Here is a 21,032-nt window from a genome sequence, read left to right as displayed (position 1 = left end):
TGGTAAGAATTTATCTTTAATTCTTAATAATAAGTGTAGTATGGTATATTTTTACGAAGAAATTTAAAACATTAATTTTTCAACAAATAGACCATTTAACTGCTAACTTTTGACATACGAATATTTTCCTTAATTTTATTGATCATTTGAATCTAAAATTATCAATTTCTGATGCTATTTAATATGTTTCGTGCCAATTTAAAGTTTTTTAGAAATTTTATATTTTTAATTAAATTGAAATCACGCAACCTCGATATACAAAAATAATAAGCCATTAATATTATGAAATTAATTTTTATATTTTTGTTTTAGATGCACCGTTTTCATGGTAATAAATACACATTTGTAAACATTCACATGTTGGTCATTCGGAGGGCTTGGAGATTAAGAATTCGTGTACGGCAAGGCATGCGTACCGAAACAATGAAAACGAGACAGAACAGATGCGGCTAAGAAAATATCTGTGAAGTTTTGTGAATGTGTTGGTTGTGATACCTTACCACACACTATTATAATCGTAATCAGTACAGTTAATTATTGTGACAATCATGGGTCCTAAAAAGAATAAAGGCGCTCAACTGGGACTACGGCTGCGCCCAGCCGTTGAGGCCCTAACCAGTGAACTAGATAAAGTGATGAAGTTGGTCAGTGAATCTTCAGAGCTTGATGTTAGACATTTCACTAAGGAGTCAATCCTTGTCCATGACAAGTTCGAGACATTCGATAGCATTATGGTCGGTTTTAGCAAGCTTGGTGTGAGAATCCAAGAGCTTGAGGAGTTTAGTGACATTTATTCTAATATAATTACTGTGCAAAAAGATTATAACGCTCTGAAAGATGCTCTAGATGCTATGGAGGAGCTTAGTGACATTCAAAGTGTTGTTGATTTAGTTGGTGATAATTTGCCTGACCATAAGGCTGAACTATATGATCGTTGCTTAAAGATTGTGAAGGTTATTAAAGGGTCATACTTTCCCTTACCAGAACCAATTATAAACACTTTGTCTGCTTTGATGAAACGGCTGGCCGAGGTTAAGCTTGAACCTGTGAAGCCGCCTACAACGACGGCGGGTGCTTCGACAGCATCGCCATTTGTGTCGCCGTTTGGCACACCACAGTTCGGCACCGGTTCTATGTTCACGCCAGGATATATGAATCGTGTCGACGAACGTCTTCTTCCAAGCTTTGACGGCTCAGAGTCAGCCTACGTAAGTTTCAAGGACAATTTTAAAAAGCTTACCGTAGGACAGGACCCGTCATATTTACAGTTATTGTTGAGCAGTGAAAAGGTCTGCAAAAATAAAGAGTTAAGACTTCAGTTAATTCAGATTCAATCACATGAATCTCAATGGGCTTACCTCGACGCACGTTTTAAGTCCAAAACACGTCAGATGCTCTGCCTTTTCAACCAATGGGAGAAGAAGCCTAAACCGTCGGACTCCAACCAGATTGTGACAGTCTTAGCAGAGTTTGGTGGTGCAGTTAGCCAGCTCGAGCAGCTGACTAAAGATGATGATGATGAGGAAGTCACCACAAGCCAGTGGTTGACCATTATTCTTTTGGAAATGTTATCCAAAAAGTTGCCACGTGATTTCCAGGACAAGCTCAACCTGGCGTTGGGCTCGATGGATACCCCAAATATTCCTAAGCTGTTGAAGATTATAGAGGAACAGCGTGGCGCCATTTTGATGAGGTGTTCAATCGATGTAGACACCCCCTCCAAGAAGAAGGGTAATCCTGCGGCCGCAGCTACAGCCGTTGGTAAACCTGGGTCTCCAGCTAAGACCAAGAAGAAACAGCCTTGCCCGTCGGAAGGTTGTAACTCTGATCACCTGTTGTTTAAGTGCTCCAAGTTTAGGGATATGTCTGTTCCTGAACGCAAAGTCTTCATCAAGAAGATAGGCGCCTGTTTGCTCTGCTTACAAAAGGGGCATCGGGTGGCCGATTGTCCCAGAGCCGATAAGCTTGGCAGCTGTACCATTGACAGTTGCAACCAGCCTCATAATTCATTATTACATGAATCAGTTGCTAGTGGACAAGTTGCGGCAGTGTATGAATCACAATTGTTTAGCAAGAACAATTTTATGCTGATGTTGCAGCAGGTCCCGGCGTTGGCGGCTGACAAACGTCAAGTCACCGTCAATGCCATGTGGGACAGTGGAGCAAATTTGACGTTGATTTCTAGAAGTATTGCCAAGAAGTTAGAGTTGCCATCAACTGGTCGCACAGCTACTATTTCTCTGGCAGATGGAAAGAGCCAAGCATGTCCTACAGTCAAGATTTGTTTGGTTGACCGCAACCGGAATTCACATATTCTGGAGGCGGCGGTAGTGCCCAGCATTGGTACTGAAGAAGGGTTGCGTTCTATTGATCCTACAGCCGCCGCCGACATTTTCAACATGAAGCCTGATAATTTTTCTATGGTCGACGGCAAGATTGATGTTTTAATCGGCCATTTGACACCAGCTATGTTCCCGTGTGCAGATAAAATGGTTGGTGATTCTAGACTGTACAGAAGCTTATTTGGTACAGGCTATTTAGTTGTGTCCGCAGATGGCAGGACTGTTGCTAATCCTGTCGCCTGTAAAGCTGTGAAGTTGGAGGTCAGCAAGATGGAGTTCCTGAGTACTGAGAGTTTGGGAATACAGCCGCCATCAATGTGCAGCGGTTGTAAGAACTGCCGTCATTGCGCCGCCATAGCCGCCGGGCAGTCCGCCTTGGATGTGCGTAAGCGGCAGCTGATTGAAGAAGGTCTGACATTAGATCTTGAGAACCATGTTTGGACGGCTTCATATCCCTACAAGCAGCCGCCAAGTGTGTTATTTGACAATTCAGAGCAGGCCTATAAGATCTGCTTACGTGACCGGCAGAGAATGATTAAAAAAGGTGAATACAGCACCTTCTGCCAAGTGTTTCAAGAAGCTGTGTCTCGTGGAGTGTATCAGAAAGCTTCGCCAGAAGACCTAGCTTATACTAAGCCCGTGTATTATTCGAGCCTAGTCTGCGCATATAAAGAGTCTATTTCCACGCCCTTGAGGATATGCGCCAATTCTAGCCTCTGCTGCAAGGGGCTAAGCCTCAATAGTATTATGATGGACGGCCCAGTTCCATTATATACTCTGATGCACAATCTTATCCGGTTCAGAAGTTATAGGTGTGCATTCGTGGCTGATATTCAGAAGTTCTATAATTCATTATTAGCTACCTATGAAGATTCTCAGCTGAAACGTGTTTTTTTCGCTGATACAGTTGATGGAGAGCCAGAGGTTTACCTTACCAAAACCATCAACTTTGGTGAGGCCTTGGCTGGAGATATGGCCGTGACCGCCCTCAGACTCACTGGTCGTATTTTTGGTGGACGTTCCCAGCAGGATGTTCAAGATGTTTATGGATCTGAGAAGATTAGAGGTTGTGACGTTGTAGCCCAGCAGGATGTGTGGAGAGATGTTCAGCAACCACTCAGTTCCGAATTTATTTTGTATCAAGATCCTCCATCGGTCAAATTGGAGACTTGTACTTACGTGGATGACTGTTTGAGCGGTCATAACAGTAAACCTGAAGCTGTCCAGCTGGTCCAAGAGCTGGAGGATATGATTGCACCTGGCAATTTCAAGTTTAAATCTGTTGTTTATTCTGGAGATGATGTTGACAGTGTAAAAGTTCTGGGCCTCGTTTGGGACCCTAAACAGGATAAGTTGTTCCTACCTGTCAGAGCCAACCACGGCGAGAAGATTAAGGGTAGAAAGTTACTAGAGGATCTGGACCTGGAGGATCTCTGGAGAAGTCTACCTGAGTTGATAACTAAACGTGAAGTTTGGAGAATTGTGCAACAACTTTATGACCCAATGGGTCTAGCAGCGCCATTGCTGCTTAAGTCCAAGCTTTGTCTGCGCTCAGTTTGCATACATGGATGTAACTGGGATGATGTTATACCTGGAGAGTTGAGGTCGGAGCTCGTGTCCAGCCTCCAGGACCGTTCGGCACTTGGAAATGTGTCGTTCAGACGTTCGATGGTTCCTGATAAGCCGTTGGGGCTTCCAATGCTTGTTGGTTTCTGCGATGCATCTAACCAGGCCTATGCAGCCATCACCTACCTGAGATGGCCAGTTCCTGGAGGATATGATGTAGTTTTGTGTTGCGCCAAGTCACGTGTCGCACCAGTGAAGATTGAGTCTATACCAAGGTTAGAAATGCTTAGTTGTCTAATTTTGGCCAGGCTTGTGGATACTGTAGCCAGAGCTCTACCTTTCAACATTTCTGGCAAAGTATTTTTTAGTGATAGCAGCTGTGCCCTAGCTCAGCTATCCAGTGACAGTGTTATGTTAAATGTTTTTAACAGTCATCGTGTTTCCGAGATACAACAGTTGACGAGCCCTGAAGATTGGAGATGGGTTCCAACCCAACACAACATCGCCGATCTGGCGACGCGTGGTTTGTGTACGATTGAGGATGTACAACCTGGATCTACATACCAGGAAGGTCCAAGCTGGTTGCGCCTGGAACAGGACCAGTGGCCCGTTAAGACGGCGGGTGAGGTAAATGCATCCATTCCCGAGAGCGAGCTAAATCCCAAGATGGCGAAGCTCAAGGTAATGTTCACACAGGTAGTGGACAACGATTTCTGGAGGTCCCTGGCAAGAAGGACCTACAGGCAGGCGAGGAGGACTGTGGCCGCAGTTCTTAAGGCTGCCAACTGCTTTAAAACGCTGCTTATCAAGAAACGTGGCGTTACAACAATTGAGGATGATGTTAGCAACAATGATAGTTCTAAGCATTATGAGAACTATACTTTCACAAATACATACATGGATTCTGTTTGTGACCTGTTTTTGACTTCCTTCAACCAAGAGAAGGAGATGACCATGGACGCCGAGGGGAAATTCGACTCCCTTCAACCGTATCATCACAAGGTCCAGGTTTGTTGGCCCATTGTGGGTCATGATGGATGTTATCCTCTTAGGACATTTACAATATTGAAAATGTCCGGGAGAGGAGATGAGGCTCTTGAGGCCGCTGCTGGAGGCCCCAGGAAGATTATGAAGGACAGCCCAGGTGTTGTCTTGCTCAGCCGCCACAACAGGCTGGCGCGGCTCATCCTTCAACAGTCCCACGATGAATTGGGGCATGGAGGCCATCGTAAGACGTTGGCGCAAAGCCGCAGGTATGCATGGATCACACATGGCCGCATGGAGGCTATGAAAGTGGTCAAGAGTTGTGCTGCATGTTCCATTGAATATGCCAAGCGTTCGAGTCCCGCAATTGCTAATATTCTGCCAGATCGTGTCGAGCCCTCTGTGCCCTTCAAGGAGGTGCATATGGACCTTGCGGGGCCGATCGAAGTTACGAAGCCTGGCGTTGGTACCAGGAGTTCCAAGACCAAGTACAAGGTTTGGTTGTTGATTGTGGCCTGTAGATTTACACAGGCTGTGTTTGTTGATGTGTTGACTGATTATTCAACTGAAGCCGTGCTGGTCGGCTTGAGAAAACTTCAGGCGTTTTACAATATGCCTAGAAGGGTTACCACAGACAGAGGCACCAATATGGCCGGTGCCAAGCGAATTATGGATGAACTTTTGAAGGATACCCGAATGCATTTTGAATGGCATCTGGTGCCCACCGCAGCACACTCGTTCGTGGGTACTGTGGAGAGGCAGGTTGGGCTGGTCAAGCGTGTGTTGAACAAGAAGTTGGCTGGTGCTACTGTAACCTTCAATGATTTATTGGTGTTGTGTGCTGAGACTGCACGAGTCCTGAATTCTAAGCCATTGACCTATGCCACCCAAGGAGATGACGTCAATTGCTGGAGAATAATTTCACCTGCTGATCTGTTAGGCGGCAGGACCAACGATGCAATCTGCACCTTTGAGACAGGTTGTAAAGAGCCCATCACCAGGAGGCTGGAGAACTTGGAGGAGTTGACCCGTCAGTTCCATCAGGTGTACAAGGAGCAGCTCATGCCTGAGCTACTCAAGTCCGTCAAGTGGCGCAGCAACAAGGTGCTGCTCGAGCCGGGAGACGTGGTGCTGATCGACGATAGCACAAATTTGATGAAGAAGTTCAGATTGGGGCGTGTGGAAGAAGTGCGCCCAGGTGGGAGGACCGTGGTTTGCAAGTTCAAATTATCAGATGACGCAGCCGCCACGAGTAACGAGACTTCCGCAAGACGTCTGCTCAAGATCAATCTACCCAAAGTTTAGTATAAGTATCGTTCTTGTTTAACTTTGAATTTTATTTTTACGGTAGATTTATCAGATATTTTTTTTTCGAAAGACAAAAAACGCAAATTTTGATTCAATTTCGTTTAAACTTTCAAATCGACGCAAGATTTTTTCATTTGAAATGCAAACTTAAGTTATTTATATGTTTACGCAAGTTTTTTCAATGATTTAAGTCTTTCCGGGACCAGGGATTTTTTTCGCGGAAATTTTCCTAGGTACCTACGCAAATACGAACATTTTTATCTTTGTTTAATTGAAATTCGATATGATAAAAAGTAACACAATGAAATTTTTTACATCATACAAATATTTCTTTAAGATTTATTATAATCACATAGATAATTTGATATTACATATATATTAAAATTATTTCTATTTACCTTTTAACCGATGTACCTAAAGAAAAATGCAGATTTTTTTCGTCTTGAATTAAGTAGATTCTTTGAGTTCGAAGATTTAAGCTTAATAAGACCGCTCTATAGTGTATCTTAGCTCTGTTACCTCGGCCAGACATACTACAGAACGGCAAAACTAAAGCATAAGATAATTTTATTTTGATTGCTTTGATTGATGATTCTAAAGTTTCTTGAATTATTCATGATTCTTTTAATTTTGATTTGATTTAAACATCACTAATTATGTTTGTTTTCAGTTGATGGAGCCCTGCGCCAGAAATCCTGTCGGAAATTATGCAGTATCAAAAATTGTGATGGAAAGACATAACGTCCGTCAGGATAGCTGGAACACGGCATTATTAATATTTTAAAGATTGGTTAGTTTGTATCTTGAGGGGTTCATTCTAACTGAGGCCCCAAATTGCCTTAATTTTGACTGTATGAATATGTACAAGTTGCTTTCTTCTTAAAACAGAGAGAAATTGCAAACTCAGCATTTAGAGAAGTTCTTTTCTTATAATTGAGCTTTTGTTTTATTTTGGTAATTTAATTTGCATATTTCAATTGCAATTTTATTTTACGCAATTTTGATTCACGAAGATTTAAAATTATGAAGTTTTAATTTTCCGATGTTTGATGATTTTACAGTCATATTTTATTTAGATTTAAGTATCTATTTTATTAAACATGTTAGATTTAAGGATTTACCTATCTTATCTAAGAATGTCTAGATGTAAGCCCGAGTATTTTTCCGCTGGAGAAAATGCTTAATTTTGAAAAGTTTTTTATGAAAATTCTATTTTTCTTTTCTAGCAAAAAGATTCAGTAGAAAAAATGTCATTATTTAATCTTTCTTTCTTTTGATTAAAAGTTTGAGTTGATTATTTAATTATTGATGCGATTTTTAATATAAAAATCATTTGCCTATTATTATGTAGGTACCTAATCAAAGTTTAGGTACTATTGATTATTAATTCATGTATTCGCAATTACATGGTCTGTAATTCTAACTTTAATTGAGATTATGAGGCCATGATTAATGAGATGTGTGAGTGGTAAATGTGCATTTCATGAATGTTGAATGCTTTTCCCATTCCTTATTCCTATCCTTATGTGGTAGTGGAGTCGGTTTGAGTTATTGTGGTGTTCGTAAGTTACCATAATTAATTTTAGGCCTGATGGCCATGCCATTTTAAACTCTTGTAATTTATGCGTTATGAGATTGTGATTTTGTGGACACTGTCTGCACGCATGATGCTAAGATGAGTTATTGTGTTCGATTCCCAGTGACTAGACGGGTGTGTGTTGGAATGATTTTCTTGTATTCCCTGGCAAGTTCGAACCCATTAATTCCCTTTTCCTTACACCAGAGAATGAGTGTGTTACGCGGCATTCCTAACTATCTCCGCGCTTCGCTTGTAAACAAACAAAGGCGCGCACATTTTTTCCTTGTTGATTCCCATGTGAAGAGCTACGTGAATAAAAATAATGTATTGGATGGATATACATGCGCTCTAATCCGTGGAAGATCTCAAATAAGCCTTCCTGCTTAGTTTGACGTATAATGTGGTAAGAATTTATCTTTAATTCTTAATAATAAGTGTAGTATGGTATATTTTTACGAAGAAATTTAAAACATTAATTTTTCAACAAATAGACCATTTAACTGCTAACTTTTGACATACGAATATTTTCCTTAATTTTATTGATCATTTGAATCTAAAATTATCAATTTCTGATGCTATTTAATATGTTTCGTGCCAATTTAAAGTTTTTTAGAAATTTTATATTTTTAATTAAATTGAAATCACGCAACCTCGATATACAAAAATAATAAGCCATTAATATTATGAAATTAATTTTTATATTTTTGTTTTAGATGCACCGTTTTCATGGTAATAAATACACATTTGTAAACATTCACATGTTGGTCATTCGGAGGGCTTGGAGATTAAGAATTCGTGTACGGCAAGGCATGCGTACCGAAACAGTGAGATTCTTCGGTACAAACAGACAGATAGACACCTTATTACTAATACTTTATTATATGGATTGTGATTTAAGTGAGTTAAGTTCTATACTTTTTTGAGATTCCAATCAACTAATTTTAAGTTAGGTAGTAGTTGGAAGGTCTTTTAAAGTTTAGTGTCCCGCAGGGGCCATATACATCATTTAAAAACAACCTTTAGATTTATGTAATTATCAGAATGCTTTACAAACGGATGTATACTAAGAAAATTATAGAATAAAATAAAAACAGAAAGTAGTATACATAAAATAATGATAAACTAATAACGTACACTCATAATTAGATTTTAGAGTATCTTTGCTATTTATATGTAAGTGGGGGGGGGGGGGGGTGAATAGTCTATTATCGTTGTAAGTGAATATGTTATTGTAATTTGTTAACGTTTCACAAAAATATTCTTAAAAATCCCCTATTTTTATTACGAGTAAAGCTACTCTTTACTGAAGCTGTTTTGTCAAAATCTCAGAAATGACCTTAGTAATATTAATTTATTTTCAGTTATGAAATTAGAGAGGGAGAAGATAATGGAACATATATATTTTTCCTAACCCTGAGAGATAGGGGACAATGGGCTGTACATTACACTAGTCCCCAAAGTGTTATATTAACGTTTTCTTATTTGTTGGCTTAACAACTTTGAGGACTTTAGTGATTGATGATTGGTTGGTTTATTAAGTTGAGTGTTCAAACATTTCAAACAACTTATTTTACACTACAGGAGGGGTAATTTTGCGTATCATCATTGGGGATGTACTATATCAATTTATCCTTTAGATCCTAACCCCTCCCTTATTAATAAATGTATTTTTATATGAAACATTAACTTTTTACACTTTTCTATCCTTTATAGGTGTAGATTAGTGATTTATTAGAGGAATTGTAGCTGCGCTAATTCGCTAAGAATTCGTTCTAGTTGTGTAGAATTTCGCGACCAAAATAGCTCATTTATTTAATTTCTTTACATTTCCCTCCTTTTTATTTTTAACTATTTTAGAATTTGAAGTTTGCAAATCCTTGTATATAAGTAACAGAATGTTTATGTGTATTACTTATCACTTAACCGTAATGGTTCTTCTTTTCATAGGTCCATGGAGGGTTTTTACCTATTTTGGGGTAGGGCAACTCCCCTCTCCATTGATAAATCGACCCTGGAAAACAATTCTTCCCCCCCCCCCCCCCAACAAAAAAATGTGCCCATAGCTCAAACATGATAGAAGTACATAGCCGTTAGTGAGATCATAATAGACAGTCAAACATCCTAATATTTCATAAAAAAAAACCGTTGTTTGTTTAGTTTTATATTTACGTATTTCTCTTTTTTAAGTAGCAATCACTTTTTCTGTCCGTCTGTCAGACAGTCCTTAATTCTATGGGGCAAAATGGTTTTTCTTTGCTTTGGATAAAATACCCCTTAACAAATAGTATTCAACATACAACTTACTAGGTCTGTCGGTCTGACCACGATGCTACAAAAGATTTTTATTTGAGAGTTTACGTGATTTTCTACGTTTGATAATCGTTCTCTCTCTTTCTTTTTTCTTTTTTATGACTACTGAACATCTATACTTTACTTTATCCGTTTGTCTTGCCAAGATGATTTTTGCTTGGGTTACTTAATGGTGTTGTCATCCTTGTTTATTTTAAAACACACAGTTAAAATGTTAACTTTTTAATCGGGTGAAAGTTTTAGTTGCAAAGCTTCTCTATAAACGACGATGTCTGTCTGTCTGTAAGTTTTCTCTCGCGATTTCTATATTTGCTTTATTGCTCTCTGTCTGTCTACCTCTGTCTCTCTCTGTTTCTCTGTCTCTCTCTCTCTCTCTGTCTCTCTCTCTCTCTCTCTCTGTCTCTGTCTCTCTCTGTCTCTCTCTCTCTCTCTCTCTCTCTCTCTCTCTCTCTCTCTCTCTCTCTCTCTCTCTGTCTCTCTCTGTCTCTCTCTGTCTCTCTCTGTCTCTCTCCTTCTCTCTGTCTCTCTCTCTGTCTCTCTCTCTCTCCCTCTCTCTCTCTCTCTCCTTCTCTCTCTATCTCTCCCTCTCTCTCTCTCTCTCTCTCTCTCTCTCTCTCTCTCTCTTTCATTCATTTAGCTGCGCTACTGTTGGACGTTTGTCGTTTTTAACCTTTTACTATTTCTTCTCGCGTCATGCTATGTCTATCTAAAACTATACTTTTCTATAGACAAATAAACATTAGGAAAGAACTTTAAATCGCCAATAGACTTTCAAACCCCCTTCCCTTCTGCTTTTGTTTGTGAAGTACAACTCTTGTTTAAACACATAGACCAGTTAGATCAGTGAGTCTGATTGGCCATCCAGGGTAATACATCTATTTATTCAGCAGAGAAATATTTTCTATTTTAATCTGATATTTAGATTCCATTTTAACAAGGACAATAATGTTTAAAAGTTGGAGAATATAGAATTGTAAAGGAAAAAGATTAGTTGTTTATTTTTTATTTATGTTTAATTTGTCAATAAATCACAGAAAGTGACTTCTCAAGCAATTTGCTTTTATTTTAGTATGCTACTAGCGGCTGCTACCCTAATTGAAAGGAGGGGGAATTGGGGAGAGAAATAACGTTTTTAAGACATATGAGGAGATTTACTGTAAACAAGACCCTTCAGCGGTTAAAAAGATCTTTGGGGACAGACAAAAAGACAGACAGAGAGATATACAAACATCCTGTATTTTTTAGACAAGGATCATGCTATTTTGTGAGTATTAAAAACTATGTAGATGTTATGTTATGCGAAAGTGATTGCACACTGTTAGAAAGACATCCTATATTCTTATTGTTTATACTTCAATCTATTTCAACTATGTTTATATACCAGGGATACAGGGATTTGACGATGGAAAATAAATTAAACCCAGAGAGATAGAGGGGGGGGGGGACAATGGGCTGTTTATTAAGATAGTCCCCAAATTTTTATGATAACGTTTTCTTATTCGTTGGCTTCAGTGAATTTTGATTGAATGCCTTATGAAGTTGATTGCTCAAACGTTTCAACAACTAATACTTTAATCTACTGAAGTGGTAAAATAGTGTATCATGATTGGGAATGTACATCAATTTATTGGCCATTGTCTTATCCCTGAATTAAAAGACATTGGAAGATAAATTTATGAAATGACTAATCCTTAAGTTCCTGATGAAAAAATACAGGAAAAAAAACAGCAGACATCCTTTTTAACACTGTCAGTACATTTTAAGGCTTTTAATGGGAATTCTTTAAAATAAAGAGTTTGGGAAATTTCATCTGAAGAATAAGTATATTCCTCTAACTTTTTTTACCTGTCAAAAGTTTTATAGAGGGATTAGACAATAGCGTTGAAATTATTCCCATACTTCCACCTAATTATAGGATACCGACAGAGGATTTTTACATATTGGGGGAGGATAAAGTTATTGTCCATTGTCTTATCCTTGATTTCTTGAAATTATATCACTGTTTTGGTTAAAATAATCAAAAGCCGTTCTTTAGTCAAAGTGCATTAATATTAAACACAATATTTTAATGACTCTAGGACTTCTTGATAAAGATTATTCAATCAAATTGTGGTTATTATCGTTAAAATTTAGTAGAAAAGCTATCATCAAATTCTGATGTTTGTAAGTCCCATCTGTATATTTCTTGTTTATTCGTGGATTTTTAATTTTCATCAATAATAATATATAAGATGCTTAATTTAACAAAATTAATGTTAAGCCATCTATAGAAATATTTGCTTTTTTTCTTCATACAGAATATTACTTACTGCCCCTGTTTATAAAAAATAAGGTTTAATATTCAGGGAATGAAAAGGGATAAGACACTGACAGATAAATTGATGTACATCCCTCATGATGATACACCAAATTACACCTTCTGTAGATTAATTTTGGTGGTTGAAACGTTTAAACAATAAAATTATTTAACTAACCAATAAAAGTCATCAAAAGTTATTAAGCCAACGAATAAGTAAACGTTATAATAAAACTTTATGGACTAGTGTAATAAACAGCTCATTGTCCCCTTCTTTCCTGACTGTCCTTTTATGAATAATTTGGCTTGGTATTGCTACGCAACTTATGAACATACATAATTGATAATTATCCTTGTTTTATCAATTATAATTATTATTATAAAAAGCGCAGCCACTCTGTAATAAGTTATATTTATTTTAGGCTGACGATATAGAAGGGAACCCGGACGACGGGCAGCAGTTCTTCGGCCAGCCGATTTTGTTTGACTCTATTGACGGCCGATCATCGGCTTTCGATGATCCTAACGCGATAATTTATAGATTTTCCGAAGACGGGAGATTTTCAAAGGCATGGAATTATTATTTTTAAAAGCCGTTATTGAGATCTTAATTAACGCATAGACAAACAACAAATCCGTGATTCATTGATAATCATTAATTGGACAAAATGCATTGGTTTATAGTACCACATTTAACAGAAGCAAGGTTACCGATAAGGAAAATAATGATAATTCCATAACTTCCTAGGACAACACCCCCTCAGAATCGAGGGGCGAGAGTGAGGGAAGGTCAGTAGCTGACTCTGTAGAAATGCGACAGAAAAAAGAACGCCCCACCCCGCCTAGCCGGTCAAGCTCGCTGTTTAAGGTAATCTAATATGATAGCGCAGATTCCTCATAAACTAGGTGTATGTATGTTCTTGTAAAAGTATGTACAATTTCTACATACAACGAAAGGTAAATTGATGTACATCCCCAATGATGATACACAAAATTTCCCTTTAGTAGATTGGTTGAAACGTTTGAACACTCATCTTAATGATGAACCAATTAAAATTCAAAGTCCCCAAAGATTTGAATCCAACGAATAAGAAATGATTTGGGAACTAGTGTAATTGCTTATTGTCCCCTTTTTCTCTGATTAATTTAGGAGCATAAATGTAATTATGGATGTTTCTCTTCCCTATACATTGAAAAACGTAAACCCTCCCCCCCATATTTTTTCAAAATTAAATCAAATGAGAAATAAAATCGACTCACCCTTATATTGGTGAAGCCCCAATGGCGCTGGGTGATTTCACTTTCATAATACATCTAAAAAACATTTATTTACATAGCCTATCTATGTATCAAAGGATTATATTCTAGTTCCTAGGTGAGCCTAAAAGTAAATCTGCTAATTTTGAGTTAAACTTTATGAATATGGAGGATACGGGTTGTAGCACCTTAAGCAAAATTATTTTACTTGCAAATTTTCTAATATTACAGCTAACAAGCTGAAAAGTTTGAGGCAAACTTAAGTTTTTGTTCGGGTGTCATCTCCCTGTACTTTCAAAATTGGCATTTATACTTCATTTTGACTGTCATTGATGTTTTTAGGAAGCTTATTGTCCATTAAATTATGCCAAAAAATGTAATTCAAATATGTATGTATATGTTTTTTAGTAGTGAAGCTACTCTATAACGTAGTCTTTCAAACGTTCATCCGTTTGTATTTCGACAGAGTCCTTTAACAATACTAAAACGCTTTCTTGCTTATTGTGATATTTACAGTAAGACGAACAAAAAAAGTATTTTTTAGCGCGTATAGCCCATATTTCCTAATATATTATCAAACATTGTATATGTGCTTGTTCTCTATACATTTCCGCATTAGGATATACAAAAATCTAAATTTTACCTTCATTAACAACCGAGATTTTTAGAGGTAAAGTTTTGAAAAAGTGACTAAGTAAAAGGAACTTTTTACTATTTACGTGTAGACAAATGTCCTTGTTCATTGAATGATTGGGTATAGTCCCTTTCGTGACAACAAATCTTAAGGGGCGTTTCATCGTATTTTCATGGAAGCTTTTGATTATTTTATGTTAGGTTAGGTTAAGTTATATAAGGTGGTTGCCCCGTAGGGTTAAGCAATTGGCCCCGCAGGGGAAGAAATAGGAAAAAAGCCACTGTGAAAATACGATGAATCGCCCCTAAAGAGGCGTTGTCAAGAAAATGACAATACCCGAATGATTATCTAGAGATTCAAAATCATTGTTTTTGATGTCTACAAATTTTTATGTAAATAATGATTTTTAATGTTTTAGGATTAAAAGTAGCCGTAAATTTATTAAATTGTCTTTTATTTAATGAGATATTATAGCAAGATTTTTAATTTTTAAGGCATGATGTAGAGATTTATAATATATGTATTTAATATCTAGGGTAGATCAATGTATGTTTGGTAATCTGGGTAATTTCGGTCAAAACAAAGTTTTGTGTTTCTCCTTTAGTCAGTAATGATGTTTTCTCTTTCTCTCTGTCTGACTGTCTACCTGTCTGTCTGTCTGTCTGTCTGTCTATCTGCCTTTCTGACTGTCTATCTGTCTGCCTGTCTGTCTGTCTGTCGGTCTTTCTTTTTGAATGTCTGTCTTTCTTTTTGAATGTCTGTCTCTCTCTCATTCTCTCTGTCTGTCTCTTTCACTCTCTCTTCCTTACTCTTTCTTCCCACCCTCTCCTTCTCTTTCTCTCTCTCTTTTTCTTTATCTATCTCTCTCTTTCTCTCTCTCTCTCTCTCTCTCTCTCGCACTCTATATCTTCATATCTCTCTTACTATACTCTGATCTATATGTCTCTCTCTCTCTTTGTATTACAAATGCATATTTCTCTATCACTCTAACTCTCTCTATCTCTGTCTCTCCCAAATCTTTTTTCTACCTATGTCCATATCATTTTAAAATTCTATATCCGAGATTACCCAGACGTACCCGAACTTACCCTGATCTGTCCTTGCATGTTTATTAATATTGAAGGTTTAGCATCGGATTTTTCTTGCAAGATAAGAAAGTAAATTACTACATTTTGAACAATGTCCTCATTCTAGATTTTTTAAACTGTTTTCTATTTATGTTTTTAGATAAATTCTTGTATTAAAGTAACAGGATATCTGTTTTTGTCCTAAAGGATCTCGTTAACTGCATGACCGATATGTTTTTCCTTTACGGTGATCCTTGTTATAGGTCGAAAAAGTGTGCATAACTATTTTGGGCGAGTTCGCCCCTGTAAAAAATAACTCCACCATCCATTTTTTTTACTTTTTCTTTCTTAACCAATTCCACCCTCCCCCCCCCCCGTCTCCCTCCAACAACTGTTCCCTAAAGACCTGTAGGGGCGTAGCCGCTGGTGTAATTAAAATAAATAAACAGAAAAAAATCTGAACCTAATTCAATTTATTTTAATTAGGAGCAACGTGAAAGTTTAGACACAGTAGTCCATGTAAATGATCTTCAGATTATCAATGATTCAAAGCCGCTAAAATCAGCAGCTAACAGCTGCATATCAACAGTTACCACAACCGCTAACTGCTACACTGGCCCTGTTGTACAGGTATATATATCTATCTATTTATTTAAATATCTATCTATCAATCTATTTATTTATCTTTATATTAATCTGTCTATATATCCAATTATTTTAAAATCCATATATCAATCTATCCATCTATCTATCAATCCATCCAAGTATCTATCTAATTTTTTATTGATCTATCTATCACTCTTTTAATCTATCAATCTAATCATCTGTCAGTTTATCTATCTATCTAATTAAATCTACCTACTTATCTACGTATATTTCAATATTTATACTTCTATTTTTCTATCTATCCATCTATCTTTCCAATTATTTATCTAACCATCTATCTATCTACCCATCCAACAGTCTATCTATCTATCCATTTATTTATCTTTCAATCTGTCTTTCAAACCATCTAACTTTATACTATCTATCTTTTTACTTTTCTCTCAATCTATTAATCAATTTATCTATCTATCTATTAAGGCTATAACAGTTGAAACCCCCAGTGACAAAATGGTCGGTAAATCGGCTGTGGTCAACAAAATCGGCTCATTCTTTAAAAGTGACAAGGTAAGGAATATTTATACTTTTATCTCCTTAAATTTTTTTCTGTCTGTCTTTTTATTATTGACTGTCTATATATGTATAGAAATAATCTATTTACATCTATTTGGCTATTTATTTTTCTGTTCATCCATCTACATATTCACCTGTCTATTCATCTATTCATTTATCTTTACATCCATCTATCTATTTATCTATCTATCCATCTATTTATCTAACTATTTATCCATCTATTCATCTATCTAATTATCTACCTTTCTACCTAGATGAGTTTGGTCCATCTTTTCATCTATATATATTCTTCATATATATATTTATATATCTATCTATCTATTCAAATATCTATTTATCTATCTATTCATCTATCTATTTATCTATCTTTCTATCCATCTATTCATTCATCTAATTGTCTATCTATCTATCCTAGATGAGCTTGGTGCATCGTCAAATACCCCCCATGACAACAGTCACCCCCGCCCCTATTTATCTACCTATCTATTCAATTATCTATCCATCTATTTATTTAATTATCTATCTATCAATCTATCTATCTAACTATCCTAGTTGAGTATGGTGCATCGTCAAATCCCCCCCATGACAGCAGTCACCCCCGCCCCCTATTTATCTACCTATCTATTCGTCTATCTATCCATCTATTCATCTAATTATCTATCTATCTATCTATCCTAGTTGAGTATGGTGCATCGTCAAATCCCCCCCATGACAGCAGTCACACCCACCCCTAGCTGCAGTGATGAAGAGTTCACTAGAAGATCATTATCTAGACAGGGATGTTTATATTATAACTAACTTTTAGTGACCGACAGACATACGGACGGACGGTAATATTTCTTGATAAGTAGATTTGTTTCTTGTAATGCAAGCAAGATGTAATTATTGGTAATATCTCTCATAATGATAAAGGACCATATATTAACCCTCCTATTCATATCAAAGCCTTTGTTGGTGTTCTTTTTAGGTTGGGATAGGTTAAGTAATGTTCAGGGGTATCTCCCAGTGCTAAAGGTCCCTACAGAGATTTCTGCATCTTGTTATAGCATGCTGATATTGATATCAATAAAGAAATATGACTTAATAAACAGATTTTTATATTTTTACTCTTAGAAAAAATGAAAGAAAAAAATTTAAAATTATAATATATACATCTTTTAGGAAAAGTCCTTTAATGACTCAACACTAAGTGAAGTTGACTTTAACAGTAGTGGTGATAATGATAAAAGTGACGCCAACAAGGGCTTTAAAACGATCGAAATGTTGGCCGCTAACAACAACAATGGCGGAGGCACAGCAGCTTTATTTAGCGGCGGTGAAGCCGCCAACAAGTCATGTTCGCTGGACAACATCTTTGACACAACTGACATTGCCTTTGCCGACGACGAAGATGACGACTTTGACGATGGCGGCCGCCATTTTGAAAACGCGGGAAATTATAGCGATGACGTCACAGATTATTACAGTGGGCAAGTAAAAAGTGCAGGAAATAACATCACAAACAAACATGGCGGCGGGGGCCAAGAGAAAACCGCGGGAAATTGCCAGAACGCACGGAATGCGCCAAATTACCGCAATGTGGCTAGTGAAAAAGCTCTGATTGCTGCAACAACACGCGCAACAGATGGCTGGGAGAAGAAGGATGACTTGACTCCTAATGAGATGATTAGCAAAGATACATCTGAGATAAACAAAGATGGCGCGAAAGATACATTGTCTGAAAAGAGGGAGAAGGAATGCGGCGGTGTAACATCAATTACGCCGGATATTGTAAAGCCGGTTAAAAGTTGTCCGGCAAATAGCCAAGGGGATAGTCCACATGGTAGGTTTTAGCCTATTTTTGTTTAGTGCATCTACTCTATAAATAGATTATTTCCCATTGTAAACCTTTGTTAGTAAAAAAATGCTATAGGCGTATATTTTTAGCCCCTTTTACTTTTTGCAACTGATTTTCTCGGCTCCTACAAAAAAAATACAGTACTGAAACTTCTTGCCAATATTTCCTTCTTTATGCTCCATGCTTAGGTATGAAAAATCTTTGGTAGTCTGACTACTTTTAAGCTGCTTTTTTTAAAAAAACTTTCAGACATATATTTAAATTTTTAAAGATTTAAAGTTTATGCATATTTACTTGCATATATATCTCTTTCTTTTCTTTGTTATGATAACAGTTAATCAGCTCTATAAATCACTTTGTCCGTTGGTCTATTTCATTATAGATATTGTGCTTCGCTACTTATGGATGTTGTCATCCTTGTTGTGTTTATTATTTGTTTTAAAAGATTTGTTATAACTTGGCATTAATTTTCATTTGATATGAAAATAACCGTTTTATAATTTTACTGTATTACATTTAAATGTTTTTATTATTTATTGACATATACGTTTTTAGGCTCTCCTATGAAAAAAATTGAAGACACCAAATTTGCAGCGGCTGATTCTCCTACAGCTTCTTCAGGAAGCTGCCAGGAGCAGCTAACCAGCCGCGAAAAGCTGAACAGCAGCCAACAGCTCCCAGATATGTTAACTCATACCCCGGATGCTAACAAAGGCACTTCTCCCGACAGACAACTAGCTAAAGGTAAGTGATTAACATATGAATAGCTAAAAAAACATTTAATAATAGTTATTTCTCGCATCGTATTATAAACGGCTTTCCGCGGATATAGAATGTACAGTTATAAGATTAAAACTAGTTTTTTTAGCCCCGTGGTGCCGAAGGCACCGGCTAAAAAACTGGTTTTAATCTTATGCTTGTACATTTTTATATTCGTAGAAAGCGGGATATAATACGATGCTAGACATAGTTTTTTCGTATGGATAAGAACCGGTTCCTATCCACCGGATTCGAATGAATACGAGAAATAGATATTCCAATATTCAATTGCATTGAAAATAGATTTAATTAATCAGAGATCTAAAGGGATACGACAATAACCGATAAATTGATGTACATCTCCAATAACAATACACAAAATTACCCCTTCTGTAATGTTGAAACGTTTGAACACTCATCTTAATGAATCCACCAATCAAAATTCAAAAGTCCCCAAAGTTGTTAAGCTTAAGAATAAGAAAACATTATTATAAAACTTTGGAGACTAGTGTAATAAACAGCTTTCTATCTCTCTCTCTCTGACTATATGGATATGAAGGAATGAGAGTTATTTATTTCTATCAATGCTTAATTTATTGATTATTGGAAGTATAAAATTCCACAGGGATACGGGGTGAGGGCAATGGACAATAAATTTACGTTCCTCAAAATTCTTACGTGTTAAATTTTGTCTATGGTAGCATATATAATATTTAATTAGGGGGGAGGGGGGTGAACATTGATTTTAGGGCCATTGTCCCCTCCCCCCATAAAAATTCCAATAATAAGCTCTCAAAGTATCAAATAACTCACATACAATTATAATTTTTTTAACCAACTAATAATATGCTAAATAGCTAAAAAAAAACAGGTAGCATTTTAAAAATCTGTTAATAAAAGAAGAAGATACTTGGATCATGGAAAGAAAACTAAGTAGTGGGTTTCGTCGTATTTTCACAGTAGCTTTTCTCCTATTTCTATTTCTTGCGGGGCAATCATTAATATTTAACTAACCTTTCTTAACCTAAAATAATCTATCAAAAGCTACAGTGAAAAAATTACAAAATCTGCTACTTCATTTTCTTTCCATGATCCGAAAATGAAGGATGAATTATATGGACATAACTAAGTTAAAGAGTAGCTCTGTTTTGTAAGTTATTAAATTAGTTCTGTTTGCTATTTAATAATTAAAATTAGCTATTTCTTAAAAACATTATGTATGAAAGTATAAAGGGTAAGCGTATTTAGTTACAGGTATCTAAGGGATAAAGCAATGGCCGATAAATTGATTACATCCCCAATGATGATACACAGAATTCCCTCTTTAGTAGATTACAATTATTGGTTGAAACGTTTGGACACTGAACTTGATATCAACCAATCAAAATTCATTAAAAAAGTTGTTAAGCTGACTCATAAGAAAACTTTATTATAAGACTTTGGGGACTAGTGTAATAAACAGTCTAATGTCCCCCCCCCCTCACTGGGTAAGAGTATTTAGTTACTATATATAATTGCTAGCATACAGGGATGTGTAAATAGATGGAAAAAATTTATTCAGTCCCCTTTCCCCTTGTCATAGTGTCTTATTGTCCCAGAAATCATTATTTAAAAAGTAAAATTTTGAACATCTAAGTTGTAAGAAATTGTCAAAATATTTAAAATATGAACATTTTTAAAATGGATGTATAAACTCTTTAGTAATAACTTTCGGCTGTTCCCCTAGCATCTAGGGGCACTGTATTCAGAAGGATAGAAATGGGCTAGAAATATAACTTGAACCCATCCCACGACTTAAATCTTAAAATATAATAGCCTAAAACCATCTCGGGACCTATGTGAAGCTTGTCTATATTAGAGAACCTAATCAGTTCAGTAGTTATTGAGATCTTAAGCTTCAGACAAACTAAAAACACA

General features: G+C 36.6%; 1 protein-coding gene across 2 annotated transcripts in view; it reads left to right on the top strand.

Moving 5' to 3' along the window:
* Window positions 1-21,032, top strand: part of LOC145304085 (uncharacterized) — a 111,274-nt gene that overhangs the window by 7,278 nt on the left and 82,964 nt on the right. For both annotated transcript variants that reach the window (XM_080145843.1, XM_080145842.1), the window contains exons 2-8: window positions 12,808-12,954; window positions 13,134-13,253; window positions 15,830-15,973; window positions 16,427-16,513; window positions 17,198-17,297; window positions 17,682-18,341; window positions 18,912-19,100. In XM_080145843.1, coding sequence (XP_080001969.1) covers window positions 13,197-13,253; window positions 15,830-15,973; window positions 16,427-16,513; window positions 17,198-17,297; window positions 17,682-18,341; window positions 18,912-19,100 — 1,237 coding nt within the window. In that variant the 5' untranslated portion in view covers window positions 12,808-12,954; window positions 13,134-13,196. The remainder of the gene's footprint in view (window positions 1-12,807; window positions 12,955-13,133; window positions 13,254-15,829; window positions 15,974-16,426; window positions 16,514-17,197; window positions 17,298-17,681; window positions 18,342-18,911; window positions 19,101-21,032) is intronic.

The sequence above is a fragment of the Acartia tonsa genome, chromosome 13 (assembly GCF_053477335.1).
Source record: "Acartia tonsa isolate MP-2025a chromosome 13, ASM5347733v1, whole genome shotgun sequence".
Taxonomy (NCBI): domain Eukaryota; kingdom Metazoa; phylum Arthropoda; class Copepoda; order Calanoida; family Acartiidae; genus Acartia; species Acartia tonsa.
This window is presented reverse-complemented; position numbering and strand designations above follow the sequence as displayed.